The 21,199-nt window shown below is 29.0% G+C and overlaps 2 protein-coding genes across 2 annotated transcripts; one reads left to right on the forward strand and one right to left on the reverse strand.

Moving 5' to 3' along the window:
* Positions 1–7,074: 7,074 nt before the first annotated feature.
* On the forward strand, positions 7,075–7,977 carry BO83DRAFT_371399 (mitochondrial 54S ribosomal protein mL38). The gene is made up of 2 exons (XM_025529932.1): positions 7,075–7,291; positions 7,353–7,977. The coding sequence occupies exons 1-2, from the start codon at positions 7,117–7,119 to the stop codon at positions 7,934–7,936; spliced, it is 759 nt and encodes a 252-aa protein (XP_025382795.1). The 5' UTR covers positions 7,075–7,116; the 3' UTR covers positions 7,937–7,977.
* Positions 7,978–9,018: 1,041 nt separating this feature from the next.
* Positions 9,019–10,369, reverse strand: BO83DRAFT_348479 (uncharacterized protein; the record flags this gene model as incomplete). Its single annotated transcript, XM_025528844.1, has 3 exons — positions 9,019–9,514; positions 9,573–10,087; positions 10,166–10,369. The coding sequence occupies 3 exons, from the start codon at positions 10,367–10,369 to the stop codon at positions 9,088–9,090; spliced, it is 1,146 nt and encodes a 381-aa protein (XP_025382796.1). The 3' UTR covers positions 9,019–9,087.
* Positions 10,370–21,199: the final 10,830 nt, after the last annotated feature.

Consider the following 21,199-nt stretch of genomic DNA (forward strand, 5'->3'; position numbering starts at 1 on the left):
TAGATATTTTACTGAGTTTCTTTTTACTGGATTTAAGATTATTTAACTAAGTATTATACTTTTTATCTAAAGAATTAAATTTATTTTATATTATATTAGAATATTCATTCTCTAGAGCTGGCTTATTATTATTATTAATTTCTGTAGATTAATCAAATAATTTAAATAGTTAATAGATTTTATATAATTTTATTAGTACTGTTAGTTTATTTATATTAGTTTATTATTTTAACTGGTTCTGGTATATCCTGCTTACTAATACTAATAATTATTCTTATTATATAGTGTGTAGCTTCTTGCTATTTTATATTTATATTATAGATTTAATCTAATCTTCTGTTAGTTTAATTTTAATAATATTATAAATTCTTCTAGCTTCTTTATTTAATCTTATTTAATTTTTATTTATGGCTTTTAGCTGCTTCTGAAACTGTTATTATTTTTATTTATAATTCTTTAACTAATGATTTATTTTATTATAATTAAAATATAAATAATTTTTTTTATGTCTTTCGAGCTCTTTTTTAGAGATTCTATTTTATTAAATCTAGTACTGTATTATATCTAGCTTCATTGGTTTTAGTCTATAGGAATTCTTGTATTCCAGATTTTTAAATTATATTAATTATTTATTATTAGCTTAGTAGTCCTGTTAATTATTTTATTAAAATATAGATTTACTAGTTTATTAGTCTTTTTTTTATTTTATATTATACTTATATAACTTATTATTAATCTTGACCATTACTATGATTATTTACTGTAATATATCTGGTTATTTTTACTAGATAAATTTTTTTTAGATCTTTATCTTAAGTTTTTCTTTAAATTATATGATATAAGTGTTTTTATTCCAGTCTAAATAATTAATAACTTACAAGAATTTAGAGATATATTTAAATACTAATTCTATTTATTTAAGTTATTATAATTTTTATTTAATATTTTATACTGTATTAATATCTTTAAATATTTATTCAAGGTATTTCTTAAATCTGGTATAACTAGTAAAAATTTATTTAATATTATTATTCTGATTCTTTGCCAGCTTTTCCTGATAATCGCAGATGAATAGCTTGAACTAATTAAATACTATTTTAGTTAGATAGATAAATATAAAGAAAATTTTATTAATTTTATTTTTAAACTTCTTTTTATTTATATTAAAATATAAGTTTAACTGGATTAAGAAAGTTTTAAGCTTTAATTAATTATTATTAAATAATTCTAATAATCTGACTTTAATAGACTTGACTGCTAATTAATCTTTAAGTAGTTAATTTTATTATTCTAGAACAGTGATACTTTCTTATAACTAGCTAATTATATTTATTAATTTTTATATTATTAGATCTTATTATTATTCTTTTTCTTAGGCACTGGAGCCCTGCTACGGAGTATATAATGAATTTAAAGTAATTAATATAATAAATAATTATAACTAGTAAATACTTGTACTAACTGGTATTTAATATATTAAATTTTAAAATTACTTTTTTATTCCTGTTAGCTTAGCTTCACTTGGTATACATACCATTGAACTAGATCACGGAGATATCAGACTAATGAATATCTAAGGATAACTAGTCTTAGATATAAGAAGAGAAATAAGATTAGATAATACTATATAATTATCTGTAAATAAATATAGATAAATATTTTATTACTAAGCTTCTAAATATATGATTACTTAAAGACAGTATTATTAAGCATGAAGAATAGAATTAACTAAATATATAAAAGAATATTCTTATATATCCTATTCTTTGTATATCATATCATATACTATTCTGGGTAGATTGATGGTCAATCTAATCATAGTCTAGGGTCCTAGTATACCCTAAGTATATCTTCGATGGTAGACATGATGGTAGGTGGTCACGTGATGCGTGGTCGTTTCGGGCGTCATGTTGGCAATTTATAATTATACTAAATAACAACTTGGCTTTGCCTGAGTGCTGCCCTTATCAGCGCTTTCTGCCTGGCGAGTCCGCCTTACTAGTAGATTAACTAGCAGGGGTCCGTAACAAATAGTTTATAAATATAAAAAATTTATTATAATCAGGACTATTAATATATTAATTAAAATAATTAACTTATTATAAATCTTTTCTTGATAAGGGCTGTTAGTAGCGGGTACTATAGAAAATTAAATAATATTAAATATACTTACAAAAAATACAGGCTGTTGTAAGTTAGTATTTATACATATATATAGATTCCTGCAAGGACGGGATAACCTATTATAATAGAAAATATAGAAATCACGGGAGAAATTATAGAAAATACAGAAGAAGCTATATTAATAATAATAATAATAATAAATAATTATTAAAATTAATTATAAACCTAATTAACCTGTAAAAAGACCTAAGCTTATTATAAATAAAAAATTAAAAGAAAAAGCTATAAAGAATAAAAATAAATTAATAAAAGAAAATTTTATAATAATAATAGTAAAACAGGCTTTTTTAATAATAATAATAACAGCAGCAGTATAATAATATATAAAAATAATAATATAAATTTTATATAAAAATAATACTATTTTTTGTAAAATATAATATTTAATAATTATTTATAAAAAAATTATTTACTTTTCTTTTATAAAAGGAGGGGGAGGGACTGCAGTATAATAAATAAATATTTTTATTTTAATTATATAAGAAAAGTATATTAGAATAATACTAGAAAAATGAAAAAGAATATTATAAATAATAAATAATTAATCTAATTACCATAGATATAAGAAAATAAATTATATACAAATATTTTTTACAAGAGGGAGGGGGAGAGGGCTGAAAAAAAAATTTATATAAAATCTTACTAAAAGCCCTGAGTACTGAGCCCTAATTTATAATTTAAAATAAATTTACTATTAATATATATATACCATATAATTTTGAAATGAACTCTGCAAGAGATTTAAAATCTTATAATAAAATCTAGAATTTTATATATAATAAAATAATACTCTATACAGCTTGTGGGAAGAATCCATAAGCAGGAACTTACAGAGAAATATTTATAGAGAAATATCTATAGAAAATTTACAGAAATAAATAATCTGTATAAAATATAATAATAGTACACTACAGGAAATACTCACGAGAATATACTATAAGAAAAAATATAAGAAATTTTATAAAAATATTATAAAATAAAAAAATAGATAATTTTTTCTTTATTTAATTTCTTCTGTAAAGATTTACAAGTAAAGATTTTAATAATATCTAACTTATTATAAATAATATATATATTACTAGCTGTCACAAAGTAAGCCTATAATAAAATAATTATTATAATTATTATTAGTATTTGTAACCTTGGGGACCAAGGCCTTGCGGAGAAAGAATAATTATAAAAATCTAAATTCTTATAATTCTTATAATACTTATTATTGCAAGAAATATCTATATTAATAGTAGTCTCTGTTACAAGATCTGGTTAATACTCGCATATGACCCACAGGCTACCCGCGAATATATCACTATTCACGGATAAAGGGAGAATAGTTAGTAACAATATTTTAAAAAAATAAATCCTATGTTTTATATTCACAAATAAGATATACTCTTCACACTATCTCATTATATTCATCCTTATATTATAGTAGAGAAAGATTATAAGTCTAAAATATTATTTAATAAAATATTATCTACAGATTTTTTACTATATATAATTACCTAGAATCAGACATAGAAATTTATTTATCAAATAAAATAGATCTAGTTTTTTATTTAAAAGAGTATTCAAGAGGCCTAAAATTAATAAATTTAATAAATAAATTATTAATACTATCCAGAGAATTTTAATATCAGTAATAAAATCTTTATTAATATAAGAAACTAGTACTGGGGCTAATTTTTATATAAATTTTCTGAAAGTTAATATAAGCTGGTTTTAATTATTAATAAAATAGAAAATGAATATAAGATTTATTTTTTTAAGAATATATAAGTATACCTAATTATTTATTCTAAAAAATTATATTTATAAAATTTTTTAGAGATTTTATTTAATTAGATTTAAGATACTGCTGTTCTTATTAAAGTTAATAATTAAAAAGATTAAGAAGTTAAAGAAATACTAGTTAATTAATTATATTATAATTATTTATAATATAGAGTTAAATGGCTTGCTTTAAATAAAGTAGATTATATATAATATTCAATTAGAAATTTTAAGAATATTTTATCTTATTTATAAAATTATTATACTAGATATCTTATCTGCTCTGAATCTTCTAAGTAACTGCTGTAGTGGCTGGCTGCTGCCAAGACTGATGAGTTTATACTAAATCATGAAGATAACAATATACTTCTGGCTGAGGATAACCAGTCTTAAAGAGAAGGGTAATATAATAAAAAAATATAATAAAAATATATAATATAGTTTTTATTTTATTTATTATATATAATCTTATATTATTTATTTTATTTACTTTATCTTGCTTGTTTATTTTTATTATTTATATATAGTCTCCCACACTCCTTTCCTTTCCTCCCTCACGTTTGATATTTTAGTTTAGATGCTCTGAATATGAGTATTTAATTAGTGCTCATAATATATAAAATAAATAAGACTCTCAGGATTTATATTAAAGATATTAATATATTATTCTATAAAATATTTATTAAAATAATACTTATTATTATAATACTTATTAGAGTAATGCTTATTATTATAATATTTATTATTATAATACTTAATAGACTTAATTAGGCTTAATATCCCTGAAAAAGAGTACTAATCTGATTTAAATTTCTATTATATATATTAATCTGATTAAATTTCTGTTACATATACTAATTATATTTGGAAGTGAATACTGTTATCTTTAAATACTTATAATTTAATAGAACAGTTAATTAGAAGATTAAGAGTTATATTACTATATTCCTTGTTTCTAGTATTATTGAATAATACTAATCTTAAACTTATCAGATATCATTTTACTGTTATTCTGTTATAAAGATTTGCCTACTAGATAATAAATTTAGAATAATTAATATAATAAATAACTATAATTAATAAATACTTATATTAACTGATATTTAATATATTTAATTCTAGAATTATTTTTCTGTTCCTGTTAGCTTAGCTTCACTGGTATACGTACTGTTAAACTGGATCAAGGAGATATCAGGCTAATAATTATTTAAAAATAATTAATCTTAAATAAGAGAAGAGAAGTAAGGCTAAATAATATTATATAATTATTTAGTAATAAATATAAATAAGTATTCTATTATTAAGTTTCTAATATATAATTATTTAAAGACAGTATGATTGAGTATAAAAAATAAAATTAATTAAGTATATAAGAGAATATTTTTATATATTTTATTTTTTATATATTAAATCGTATACTGTTCTGTATACTGTATATTATATATTATATACCCGTCTATATACCATCTCATATATCCAGGATTATGTGACGCGTGGCTGTTCTAGATATTATAAAAGTAATTAAGAATTCTATTAAATAATAATTTAACTTTATTTAAGTACTGCTTTTATTAATATTTTCTATCTAGCAAGTCTATCTTGCTAGTAGATTAACTAGCAGGGGTCTGTAATATATATATATTAATTATATTTAAAAGTAAATACTGTTATCTTCAAATACTTATAACTCAATAGAATAGTTAATTAGAAAACTGGGAATTATATTACTATATTCCTTGTTTCCAGTGCTATCGAATAATACTAATCTTGAACTTGTCAGACATTATTTCATTGTTATCCCATTGTGAAGATTTGCCTACTAGATTATAATAATTAAAAAGCATGCCACTAAAACTTTTATAGAAGAAGCTAGATATAATGTAAGTTATATAAATTAGTATCAGTGCTGCAGGCTCTAAAAAAGATTATTTAACATATAAAATATTAGTATTAATAAAATATTATTATATTATATTAAGGAATTTAATAGCTTCTATATTTAATATACTAGTAAGATAAGTTATATAGTCTATGTATTAAATGACTTAAAAATTGAGTAACTAAAAAGAATAAGAAAGATTATATAAGAAAATTATAGCTAAGTTAGTTATATATAATAATAAGACTTAATATTTATAAGATATCTTAGAATAATAGCAGGAATATATAGTTTTCTAATATAGAAGAGATAGTCTTCCAATTTTTAGATGATATAAAATATTTTTTAATGAACTTAGGAATTTTTTTAGTATCTAAGCAGCAAAAGATAAATAAAAATAAATCTATTTTATAATACTACTATTCAAATTTCAAACATAAGAGCCTCCTGTCTGTTTATTCTATTATATTAATATAGGAAGGAGATATATTAGGAGTCTTTACTAGGATAATTCAATATTTAAAGAATTTTAATGCTATATATAGTATATCTAGTCCAGGGGATAAACTTTGGCTGAATTATTTATAAATTACTAGAATATAAAGTGTTAACTTAAATAAGTATATTAGCTGAGAAAATTGTATGAAAATTTCGCATGAGTAATAGTAACGATAACGACCTGGAATTTTACAATGCTCGTCCATAAGATATATTTACATCAGTTTATCGAGAGAGACGAAAGTAGGAAGAGTCTCTGGGGATACAGTCCCATACGCGCAGCGGGAGTTGATACCATTTAATCCCTGCCAATTTCTCCTTGGCAACCCCTCGAAGTAAGCTGCATTTGGGGACAGGGATAACACTCACACCGCTGCTTGAAAGTCTGCAGCGTATTGCCGCTTCTTCGTAAACGACCGGAAGATTTAAACAAGGTAATTTGGCTCGGAACAACAAATACAGCGACTCCAACGACAATGGGAGACGGTAAATTCCATTTCCATGCGCCACGGCTGTAGCCAAGAGCGATGCTAAGTAGAGTAATCTTCGAACCATATGCGCTAACAGCCTCCGGCCATGTGTAAATGCCACCATGATTACTTTCCTATTTAGACCAAGACTGATGGAGTCATTCTCGACTTGCTTGTCAGCAACCGACCTATTAACCTTATAGGTTAAGTGTCAAACAGTGCACAGGTCGCAGGTTTCTCTATTTAACCCCACTCCTACCCAACAGTGAATCCAGCTACATCCAGCTACATCCAGCTCCAACAGATATTCCCATTATGCGTCTTATCTCTGCTATTGCCGCCTTCGCCGTGGTTTCTACTGCCGCGACCGCGGGCACCGTCCCTCCTGAGCTGGAGAGCATTGGAGAGCCATCGATAGTACTGAATATCACCTATTCCGTGGGATTAACTGAAGTCAGCTTCACCCCTGGCGAGTTCCTAAACGCGAGCGGTATGTACAACCAATCCCCGAATCAGACTGTTTGACTTACCAATACACTATCTATCACTAGTCGCCGTGGACGCGCCGCAGCCGCATCTCCATGACATGGGGCTGAGCAGGTCGGGTCCCTATCTGCTGCTGATGGTCGACCCGGACTATAACAAAACCACTCCCCCCTCAGTGATCTTGCACACTGTTGTCGCCAACCTGACTACCGCCGTCAACAGCTCCAGCGACGCTAATATATTGGCATCCTACATCGCCCCCACCCCCACATCCGGCATCCATAACTATACCCTGTTCCTGTTCGACCAGCCCTCCAACTTCAGCATCCCTAGTCGCTACGAATCCTTCATGCTGACTGAAAAGGATACGCCCCTGAACCGGATTAACCTGCCGCTGGCCAGCTTCCTCGACCAGACTGGGCTGGGCTCGCCGGTCGCGGCCAATTACTTCCGCGTCACGGCGCCGAGTAACAGCTCCAGCTCCAGCTCGGGCGCATCCGGTTCCAATACAACCACAAGCTCGGGCACCAGCACCAGCACTGGCGCAGCTGCTAGTGAGACTTCGAGTGGGGCGGTCCACAAGATGGCCGCATGGAGTTATCTGGCCGGTGCGCTGGCCTTGGTCGGTGTGGTGGTGGCCCCTGTTTGATTTACTTGTTTGCTTAAGACAATTATGGTTCTGTAGAAAGGAAAAAAAAAAAAAAGAAATCAAACTTGCAAATCGCGTACTTGGTGTACACTCAGCATGTTCAGTAAGCAACACCACCTCGCGGAAGACCGGCACAGGCAGGCAGCGAAAACTTGACTCTAGATTTTATCTACGGAATGCAAGCTGCAGGCACTAAACTAATCTTGCTAGCAAAGGCCTGATTGTATACCATATAGGGCTAAGCTTTACACGCTAAATGCTCTTCTCAGCACTAGTGTAGGTAGGTACCCCCCATCGGTAACATGAGAGGCATATTAGCTTTTCGGTTCCTGATCTCCTGATTACTCCCCTCCTGTTGTGTATTCTTGGTTGCGGAAAAAGATTTTGCATGTCCATCTATGTCGTGAGTAGGGCTTATGTTAAAGCAGTAATACTCGTAGGCGTGGTCACGTGACTAGCTGGGATCTTACCACGAACCCCTTCCTCGCGCCTCTCGCTGCGCAACCCCTAGATAGCAATACAACACTCATATTTCTCTGTGTTCTTGCTCCATGCTAGTAGAGACTCTCCAGCAGCTTATCTATGTTTCTGGAACAATGCTGAACATAGAAACGGAAGGAATATACACTAGATGGTATTTTCCAATTGCATCAATCTCTACAAATTAATCAGGCCGAGTACAGAGCCAGTGCATATCATTCATCATAACAAACAAGTGGAGTCGCATGATCCCCTTAATTTAGCACCCTGATTCTCTAAGGCAGGACAAGCAGCGGTGGGGATGCAATTGGGATTAGACATTCCAGTTTTAAGTGGATCAGCATCCCCTACAGTTGAGCTTAACGGTCAAATATATATATAGCCTAAACTCGCATAATATAAAGATTCTATAGGGGTTTTAGAAGGAGGTTAGAGAGAAGTTAGAGATAAATTAGAAGATATAGGTGGAGTTAAAGATCATGAAATCAATACTAAAAATAAGCTTTGTAATGATAATGCCAGCATTATTTGGTGGTGTGCTACGAGGGTGGAGTGAGTGCTAGTGGCTTTCGAAGGGTGATGGGATGCGAGTCTGAACCAAGCCGGTTAGTACTAGTATTAGGGTATATGTTTCTCACTGCCTGTCTATGTAACTGTGTGGTAAAAGTATACTATCGAATATCCACATCCATCTTCACCATAATCCCCTTCCCTGTCACGGGGTCTTCTCCCCGTGCCCGATCTTCCGGCCCCTTGGAGGCACAGCTGGTGGTGAAGTGCCCCATATGCAGCTGTTCGGTGCTGCTGCTGGCCTCTTCCTCGAGCCGCAGGCGTGCGACCCGCGCCGCCGCCGAGGCGTGGCTGTTGGACGTATTCCCGCTCACGCCTTTTGCCATCCAGCTCTTGTCGCGGCGGCGCTTCTTGCTGAAGGCCACACGGAAGCCCGAGGCGATGGGCACCGCGGTCGCGCAGACGATAGCCATGTTGAGCTGGATCACGACCAGCAGCTCGAAGGGGGCAGCTGCGTAGGGGAAGTCCGTGTGCAGGCTCGTGGCCTTGTAGAGCACGACGACGCGGGCGACCGCGGATGCAATGGCACTGCGGAGTGCGTTAAGCTAGCTATACATAACAGGGAGTTTCGTTCAAGGGGACGTACATGAATCCAACCGAGAACACGATGATGAGCCCAGCTTTGCGGGCGAGCGGCATCTGCAAGGTGGCGATGGTAGCAATTGGCAGCGCCAGGATCGCGACATCGGAGATCAGGTCCAGAATGAGCGGCACGCCGTCGGCGTTAGTGGTATTGCGGCAGGTGCCGTGCATCGTCGACTCGGGGTTGAAACGCTCCCAGTAGTAGCTGGCTGGCACGCACGAGAGCATGTACGTGATGGTGGAGCCGATGCCCCAGAGCACCACGTACATGATGTTACTCCACCAAAAGATGCGCAGCCAGATCTGTTGCACGATGAACAGCCGGCGGTAGTAGAGGAGCAGGGCAATCTTGGTGGCCAGCATGGAGGGCCCGTTGAAGGTAGCCGTGAGCCACATGCACAGGAAGATCCACTGCAGGGAACGCAGCGATGGATCCTCAGCGTTGACGCGGAACTCATGGTATCCCAGTCCAAAATGCACTGCGACTAGGACGGCGATCGAGCCCACGTTGGCAAAGAGCTAGACACATACATGAGGGGTTATTGACCAAGTTGACTGACATGGCTCCGCAGAGCGGCGAAAAAAAAAATAACATACAACGGCCATGATCAGCCAATAGTCCTCCTGCACGAGGCGTTTGTAAATGCGCCGTTGGGCCCAAATACGCAGCATCACACCCAGATTGCCAAGTACCACCATGGTGATACTGGGGCCCAACACCACCGGCTTGAGGGACTGCGACCACTCGGCCAGCTCCGCCGCAGTTAGCGTCGAAGAGCGGGTGGAGGGCGATGAGGACATTGTCGCCGACATGGTGATAGTGATCGTCCCATAGAAATACAAAGATCGGAGAATGATAATGGATGGGAGGAACCACTTGGATTATCAAGTCCCTCTCAACAGTCCCCCACAGCCCATTGTCAGCGAGGAAGAACTCAGCCGCCGCTAAATAACTCTCACTGCCTCCTGAACGGTGGTCAGACTGGCTATGATGACAGGGATACTGTGCTAGACTCTGCATTAGTAGTGCCATTCTTGCAGGCAAACGAGAAGAGGGGAAAGGGCCGGATTCTAACAGGACATCCGGTCCACCTTTCGGCCCCTGTGTGTCGGCCCTAGTCCGGCACTAATCGATTCCTTCACGAATAAGATCCGTTCGGACTCGTTGGCCCACCCTCACTAGAATGCCTCGTCGACCCAGACAAGCCTTGCGAAGTCCCGAAGATGGCAGTGCTTAGCTCTGCACCCGGCCCATTTAAATGAACCACCGAGCCTTGTGGATCATCTCCATTTATCCCCGACAGCCTCTTCGCACCATGTTACTTCATCCTATTCATTCACCTGCCGTCTTGGAGCCTGGCAAAGACCAGGTACCAGAGCTATATTGCAGAAATGAACCCTGAGATCCTGCTGCCCTCTTCTCCCGTCCTCAGCCCGCAAGGCCATCAACCCGCTCGAGCTTCTGCAGTGAGCTGCCACCACTTCTGTAGGCAGTACTTTCTACAAGATGTCGGAATCTGCTGCGGAGTCAGTAGAGCGGCTCGCCTATCAGCAGCTGCTCGATTGCAAACCTCGGTGTCAAATGTCCCCAGCGGGACACAGTGTTCCTGCCGCAGTTTGACCCCCACGATGAGAATATCTGTTGGTTCTGGGCCTGCATAGTCGCGGGCTACTTGCCTTGTATTGTACCCAGATTCGCAATTTCAACAGGCTGTTGCAGGGCCCAGGCCAAACAAATTCTCCAGCTGCCAGATGACCCGGTGATACTTACTAACAGCTGCATGACATGCGCCTTCTAGGGTGTCAACTCCCCGAGTTTGTATCTTGTGGATCAGCAATCTGTATGGGCCTCCTGCTCCTCCGCGTCCGCCTCTACTCCTAATAAATTGCAACCAACAAGCCGATGATCCTTTCATGTGCAAGTGACACCAGAGAAAGATAAAAACAAAAATAATATTAATAGTTTATAGTAGTACAGTACTCTCCTTTGAATAATTCTCCTACTAGTTACTATAGAAGCTTCTAGTATGCAAGTTATATGTATTATGCTATACAGCGAACGAAATGACGTCACTTGTGATATGGTATGGTTTAACACTGGATTCTATATTAGACGGAACTGAAGATAATATAAGAAAATGATAAATAAAATAATGATCTAAATTAGAGAATTAGTTTAACTAATATTAAATCTACTTAAATTGAAAGACCATTGGCCTATCCAACTTTGTATTATATAAAATTAAGTAAAAATTAAAATAGAAAAAAATATCCCAAAAGCTGATCTGATATCTGTAAGTCTGAATCTATTATATATTGTAAAATTATAGGTCTAGAATAAAGTTATCATGGTTGCCATTACCAATCTTTTCCCTAATGGAATATAGTTGGGTCTTACTTAGTTGATTCTGTGTAGGAATATACAAGTTATATCCAGCAATCTCTACATTCGCTACACTTATCACAATCCAAATTGGGTGGCCCAGTCGGCCAGTAAGTGCATATTAATGTGGCCCTAGCTGAGTGAAATGGAAACTGGGTCCTGTATTCCGATATTGAGCTTTTATCTCTTATCGACCATGTTAATGTTGTATGTGGTTTCCATGCTTCGTAAGTTGCTCCTCTCGATATTTGCTAGATACTTGATTATACTTGAATCCGAATACTCCCTTATTTGTACAGTGGCCTCCTGATCATGATTAAAACCGTTCATAACTGCAGAAGGTTCAACGTTAAGGTTGGTGTCTACGTCAGTCTCCCAGATCTTCAAGGATTTGGTTGCTGAGAGCTGAAGCTTACCCCCTCGGAGCACACCGCAAACATAATTCACCAGATTGGTGCTCTTCAGGGCTACTCGCTCGTGAAGACGTTCCCCTTCACCACGTCAGGCCCCATTGTATGCTCTTCGGCATGATGTGCCGCGATTACGAGGTTGCGACTGCTGTCATGCGCGGTATTCCTGCCGGTGCCGCTGTGTTTGGTCTTCCCGGAACCAACATGGAAAAGGCTGCGTGTTACGGACCCCTGCTAGTTAATCTACTAGTAAGGCGGACTCGCCAGGCAGAAAAGCGCCGATAAGGGCAGCGCTCGGGCAAAGCCAAGTTGTTATTTAGTATAATTGCGAATTGCCAATATGACGCCCAAAACGGCCACGCATCACGTGACCACCTATTATCAAGCCTACCATCAAGGGTATACTTAAGGTATACTGGGATCCTGAGCTATGATTGGGTCGACCATCAATCTACCCAGAACAGTATATAATATAATATACAGGAATAGGATATATAAGGATATTCTCTCATGTATTTAGCTAGTTCTATTCTTATATTTAATAATACTATTTTTAAATAATTATATATTTAGAAGCTTAGTAATAGAACACTTATCTATATTTATTTATAGATAACTATATAGTATTATCTGGTCTTACTTCTTTTCTTATATCTAAGACTAGTTATTCTTAAGTAATTATCAGTCTGATATCTTCTTGATCTAGTTTGACAGTATGTATACCAGCGAAGCTAAGCTAATAGGGACAGAAAAGTAATCTTAAAATTTAATATATTAAATATCAGTTAATACAAGTATTTACTAATTATAATTATCTATTATATTAATTACTTTAAACTTATTATATATTTTACAGCAGGGCTCTAGTGCCCAAGAAGAAAGATAATAATAAGATTTAATAATATAAAAATTAATAGATATAATTAGTCAGTTATAAAAAAGTATTACTGCCTTGGAGTAATGAAACTAGTTATTTAAAGATTAATTAGTAGTTAAATCTATTAAAGTCAGATTATTAAAATTATTTAATAATAATTAATTAAAGCTTAGAACTTTCTTAATCCAGTTAAACTTATATCTTAATATAAATAAAAAAAAACTTAAGAATAAGATTAATAAGATCTTCTTTATATTTATTTATCTAATTAAAATAGTATTTAATTAGTTTGAACCGTTCATCCGCGATTATCAGGAAAAACTGGCAAAGGATTAGAACAATAATATTAAATAAATTTTTATTAATTATACCAGATTTAAGAAACATCTTGAATAAATATTTAAAAATATTAATATAGCATAAAATATTAAATAAAAACTATGATAACTTAAGTAAATAAAATCAGCATCTAAATATATCTCTGAATTCTTATAAGTTATTAGTTATTTAGACTGGGATGAAGACACTTATATCATATAATTTAAAAAAAAACTCAAGATAAAGATCCAAGAAAAACTTATTTAATAAGAATAATTAGATATATTATAATAAATAATCACAGCGGCAGTTAAGATCAATAATAAACTGTATAAGTATAATATAAAATAGAAAAAAGACTGATAAACTAATAAATTTATATCTTAATAAAATAATTAACAGAATTATTAAACTAATAATAAATATCCAGTACAGTTTAGAAGTCTGGGATATGAGAATCTCTATAAATTAAAACTAATAAAACTGGATATAATATAATATTAGATTTAATAAAATAGAGTCTCTAAGAAGAAGCTTGAAAAGTATAAAAAAAATTATTTATATTTTAATTATAATAAAATAAATTATCAGTTAAAGAATTACAAGCAGAAATAATAATAATTTTAAAAATAATTAAAAACCATAGACAAAGATTAATTAAGATTAAATAAAAAAGTTAAAGAAGTCTATAATACCATTAAAATTAGATTAATAGAAGATTGGATCAGATCTGCAGTATAGATATAAAATAATAAGGAGTTATATATTATATAATAAGAATAACTACTAGTGCTAATAAGTAGAATATACTAGAACCGGTTAAAATAACAGACCAATACAGATAAGCCAATAGTATTAATAAAATTATAAGAAATTTACTGATTATCTGAACTATTTAATTAGTCTACAGAAATTAATAATAGCAATAAGCCAGCTCTAGAGAATGAATATTCTAATATAATTTAAAATAAGTTTAATTCTTTAAATAAAAAATATAGTACTTAATTAAATAGTCTTGAATCCAGTAAGAAGAAACTTAGTAAGATATTTAATATTTTAAAAAAATCTCTATTAGATATCAGTAAATCATGCTCCATGTAATGGGATGAAAACAAAAAAAATCAGGAAGATAATAAAAGTAATATCTCTTATTAAATAAATTATATTATAAAAGAATTTAAGAAAAATTTAATATAATTTTATTTAGAACTTAAAAAAGTTATATAATACTGTCTATATTAGAATCTGAGATATTGGAAAACATGAAATAAGAATTAAAAATAATATTTATAAAGATATTCTTATTATCTGGAATTTTGCCTAATATATGAATAAGATAATATAGATTATTATTATTATTTATTCAAAGTCAGTCACAAGATACAAGTAGCCGGGATAAATTCTTAATATAATTATAAAAATTACATGTACATACATTTTAAAGGGAACAAGGGATACTAGAAATATAATAAATTTTTTTAGATTATGTATTATACAGATATATACTCTATATATCATGACCAGAAGTACATCGCGACATATTAATTATAAGTACCGGAAGTAGTAGAAGCTAGAAAAAATTATTATTTATATATTAATTTTAGATATTTATATATAAGATATAAATAATATCTGTATTATAAAATAATATATTAGATAGCCTGCTTTGACAATCAGTGTATAACATATTACGTAGCAAAAATAGAAAACTTGAAATTCCTGTAAAAATATCCAAGCTAACCAGAACCAAATTAGTTAGAATAGTAATTAATAATTACTAAATCAGAAAAGTATTTAAAGATTTAAGTAATTATACTAAAATAATTAACTTAAGTATTAGTTAATTTTAGTATAACCAGAAACTTCATGAACCCGCAATTTTTATAGTAACTTGGAATACTTGGAAAACAGAAAATAAAACTAGAAGTAATTATTAAATTAAATAAAAAAAACCTGGGAACTCTTATATTAATAATTAAATCAGAGACTATATCTATAATTATAATAAATTATTTTGAATATATAAATTTTAACGTGACACTATTAGGATAGTATAATATTATATTAGAGATTTTATGGCTTAGGAATCATAATCCATAGATTAATTAGAAGACTGAAAATCTTTAATTTATTAATTATAATTATTTAAGATAATACCAGCAAGAATTAAATATGGAATCTAGATTTATATAATCTACTAGCCAGCAGGAGACTGGAGTAAGAATTAAATAATTTATAAAAAGATTAAAAATATTATAAAAATTTAATATACTAGATATTAAAGAAAACTCGAAGAAAAGTAGTATCTTAAATATTATTATATAAATAATAATAGTAATCAAGCCAGTACAACAAGATTAATTCAAGAAATTACCAGAATAGATACTAGTAATAACAGAAGAATATTATAAATATAGTACTAATAATATTAACTTAGGAAGTAAAACTCAGGAGTAAGAATCTAGAACTAGTAATATAAATTAAAAAACTCAGAATAAGTGAAGACCTAAGTATAATAATATAGAATTAATAAAAACTCAGAAAAAATAAAAACCTGAAAATAATAATATAAAACTAAAAGATTTACAAGAACTTCTAACTATGATTAAAAGTAATTTATATATTCCATTATAATATAAAAGATTCAGGAAATTATTTAAATAATTAGAAAAACTTAAATTATTTTAATATAAAAAACATAACTATATTATTCTTCTTAAGAAAGAAAAGTCACTAGTATATAAAAAAATTTATTTAATATCTGAAAAGAAATCACAGGCGCTATAAGAATATATTAATAATTAATTAATAAAAGATAATATCAGACTATTAAAATTATTTATAAGATATAAAATCTTATTTATACTAAAAAAAATAGCAGCCTATAGCTATATATAAATTATTAATTATTTAATATAATTATAATTAAGAATTGGCACCCTTTACTTTTAATCTTAGAAATCTAAGATAAGATACAAGGAATGAAATAGTTTATTAAACTTAATATTATTAATATATATTACTATATATATATTATAGAAGGTAAAGAATGGAAAACTGTATTTAGAATAAAATATAAATATTATAAATACTTAATTATACTATTTAAGCTTACTAACACGCCCGTATTATTCTAGTAATATATTAATAAAGTACTGGAAGAATATTTTAATAGATTTATAATTATTTATTTAAATAATATTCTGATCTTCTCAAAAACTGAGAAAGAATATATTAGATATATAAAATTTATTCTATATAAGCTATATCTATATAAGTTATAATATAAGTTTAAGAAATATAAATTCTATATATAAAAAACAGAGTTTCTGGAATACTAGATATCTATAGAGAAAGTCTATACTAAGTAAGTTAAAGTATAAGTTATTCAGAACTGATTTTAATTCAAGAATTTAAAGAAACTACAGCAGTTTATCAGATTAGTTAATTACTATTAATAATTTATGGACAGATATACTATTTACATGATATTATTATTCAAACTTATGAAAAAAACAAAAGAATATAAGTAGGAAGAATTACAGTAATATATATTTAAAAATATTAAATATTAACTTACCATATTACCAGTACTAGTGCAGTATGATCCAGAAAAGGAAACTACCATCAAGACTAATATATTAGATTATATTATTAATATATGTATAACACAGCCAGAAAATAATAGAAAATCTAGATTAATTATATTCTACTTAAGAAAGTTAGTTCAGGCAGAACTTAATTATAATATTTATAATAAGAAACTACTAGCTATAATAATAATATTTAAATAATAGAGAATCTATCTCGAAGGAGTTAAATATATTATTATTATAAAAATAAATTATAAAAATTTAATCTACTTTATAATAACCAAAGAGTTGATTAGAAGACAGATAAGATAAATAAAAATTTTATTATAATATAATTTTTATATTATATATTGCAAAGAAATAAAAAACAGATATATAGATATATTTAATTATAGACTAGACTATAAAATAAAAGAAAAAATTATCAAGCCAACTATTCTAAAATAAAATAAAAATAGATTAATTAGCTATAATAAGACTAATCTTATAATAATATTAGAAATAAATAGTAACTTAACCAAGCAACTAGCTAATATTACTAAAAATAATAAGATATTTCAAGAAATAAATAAAAATTTACTAGATAAAATTATTATTAATAAAGAAAAATTAATCTACTTTTACAGATTAATCTTTATGCTAACCAATATAAGAACAGAGATCATGATTATATATTATAATAAATTACTTAAAGAACACTTAGAAGTCAAAAAAACTATTAAATTAATTATTAGAAATTACTATATTCCAAATCTCAGACAAAAAATACGTGATTACATGGAATAATATAAAATATGTATTAGGAACAAGCCCGCGAGGTACTAATCTTATAGATAAATATAAATACAGAAGGTACTATAATAATTATAAGAATAAATAATAATTAATTTTATTAGTCTATTATCTGAATTAAAGAGATATGATATTATTATAGTTATTATTAATTATCTTACTAAATACATCCACCTCGTACTAAGTAAAACGACAATGACAGTAATATAAATAACAGAATTATTCTTAGAAAATATTGTCACAAACCATGGGATACTAAAATATATTATATTAGATAAAAATAAGTTATTTATTTTAAAATTTTAGAGATCACTCGCCGATCTTATAAAAATTAAAAAATAAATGATAACAACTTATTACCTGTAAATAAACAGACAAACAGAAAAGATTAACCAGATAATCAAGTAATATCTAAGATACTATATAAACTACTAGTAAGATAATTAGACAGACCTGTTACTTATAATATAATTCTTATATAATAATACTAATTATTTAATAATTGGAATCTTATTATTTTATACTAATTACAGTTATCACCTAAGATTCCTGGAAATACTGATAGAAAAGCAACCAATTACTAATATAATTAAAAATATTATAATATTTATAGAAAATATGTATATCCAGTTATCCTGAGATATTAAATTCATAAACCTATAAAATAAAATTTATTATAATTACCAACACGGAAAGAAATCTAATCTAAAAAAAAAAGAGAAAATATTCTTACTCTATAGAAATATTAAGATAAAATAACTAAGTCAGAAATTTAATTATTATAAACTAGAATTATTTGTTATTAAAGAAAAGAAAGAATCAGTTAATTATAAATTAAAATTATTAAAATTAATAAATAAAATTTATTTAATATTTTATATCTCATTATTAGAACCCGCACCAAAAAACGCTAGAATCACGGAAAATGTGGAAATTAATAATAATAGTAAATAAGAATACAAAGTTGAAAAAATTCTAGATTATAAGAAAATTAGTAATAAATTATATTACTTAATAAAATAGAAAGGATATAATATCTCAGAAAATATATAAAAATTTATTAAGAATTTAACAAGCTGTTACTAGCTTGTAGAACAGTATTACTAGCAGCAAGATCAAAGTTTATCTAGAAGAAAAGAAAATTAATTAACTAAATCAGATTAGAATTATTTAATATAATAATAAATTAAATAATATTATACTTATCAGCTAGATACTTTAATTTTTAAAAATTCTTAATACTTGAAGGATCCTTCTCATTTAATTACTTTAATATATTTAAGTTATGATCCAGTATCTGCTTATTATAATTCTTTAAGAATTGTTATTATTTAAATAAATAAGTTATTTTAATAGAAATACAAGCCTGCTTAATTAAAGTTTTAGTAAGCTTATTTTATACTTTTAATTAATTTTATTTTAAGTTATTTTATTTTTTATCATTATGAAACTGCTTCTTATATTTTTAATTATAATAAGTACAAGCAGCACAATTTCAGCTCTTTAAATTTATGATACAAGAAATATCTTTTAGAAAATAATATTTACAGGAATTTTCAATAATATAACTATTTTTATAAATCTTATCAGATTAATGAATGCGCTTTTTTACTCAGTCATGGTTAGTATAGCGGCGAGATATATTAACCCATTCTAAAAAAGAAAAAAAACTAAAAAATCTAGATAATATATAAAAGAAATATATATCTTTATATTTTTTGAAGATAAGAAATCTTAAAGAAAAAGAAGTAATATTATAAATTTCTGTTAGTTAATCTACTAGTAAGATAGATTTACCAGGCAAAAAAGTACTGATAAAAATAATATTTAAATAAAGCTAAGTTATTATTTAGTATAATTATAAATTATTAATACGACACCCAAAACAGTTATGTATTATGTGACTATCTACTATTAAGCCTACCATTGAGAATATACTTAAGGTATACTAGGACCCTGAGCTATGATTAGGTTGACTATTAATTTATCCAGAATAGTATATAATATGGTATACAGAAATAAGATATATAAAGATACTTTTTTATGTACTTAGCTAGTTCTGTTCTTGTGCTTAATAACATTATCTTTAAATAACCATACATTTGGAAACTTAGTAATAGAATACTTATCTGCACTTACTTACAGATAGCTGTGTGGTATTATCTAGCCTTACTTCTCTTCTTGTGTCCAAGACCAGTTATCCTTAGATAGTCATCAGTCTGATATCTCCTCGACCTAGTTCGACGGTACGTATACCAGTGAAGCTAAGCTAACAGGGACAGGGAAGCGATCCTAAGGTTTGACACTGCGCTTGACCTTGGAATTCCCTTCATGGCGGAGGTCTATGGTGTCTAGTAGGCAAATCTCCACAACAGGACAACAGTGAAACGATATCCGACAAGTTCAAGATTAGTATCATTCAATAATACTAGAAACAAGAAATATAGTAGTATAACCTTTAGTCTTCTAATTAATTATTCTGTGGACTTATAAGCATTTGAAGATAATGATATTTATTTCGAGATATAATTAATATATATAATAGAAGATTAATCAGATTAGTATATATAATAGAAATTTAAATCAAGTTAATACTCTTTTTCAGGGACACTAAGCCTGATTAAGTTTATTAAATATTATAATAATAAGTATTATAATAATAAACATTACTTTAATAAATATTATAATATTAAGCATCGCCTTAATAAGCATTATATAATATAATATACTAATATTTTTAATATAGATTCTAAGAGTCCTATCTATTCTATATACTAGAGAACTTAAATTATATATATTTATTATTTAATATTATTTCTTATATTTAATTTATATACTTTCAGGAAGTATTACTTATTATAAAAATATTAATATACAGTAGTCTGTGTACTCATTTATAATCAGTTATAAGAAAGTAGAGATTATATTTTAACTAGTAAATTATAAAGATTATAATACTATAAAAATAAGATAAAAAATTTGAATATAATATTATATTAATATGTTTGAATCTCCGCGATCCCACTGTACCAGTGGATAATAAAGAAAGACAGTATTTTAATTAATAATTTTATTATAATTCTTATACTTAAGTAGTATTCTTTCTACAGAAAATAAATAATAAAATAAATAATAATAATTTTTTCTATTTTTCTTAATATATTTTATTCTCTCGCCCCTCCGTGCGGCTCGTGAGGTAAAAAAAAGAGAAATTATAAAAAAAATAAATAAAAATAATAAATCTTATTATTATATTTG

The sequence above is a fragment of the Aspergillus eucalypticola genome, assembly GCF_003184535.1.
Source record: "Aspergillus eucalypticola CBS 122712 chromosome Unknown BO83scaffold_39, whole genome shotgun sequence".
In the NCBI taxonomy this organism is placed as follows: domain Eukaryota; kingdom Fungi; phylum Ascomycota; class Eurotiomycetes; order Eurotiales; family Aspergillaceae; genus Aspergillus; species Aspergillus eucalypticola.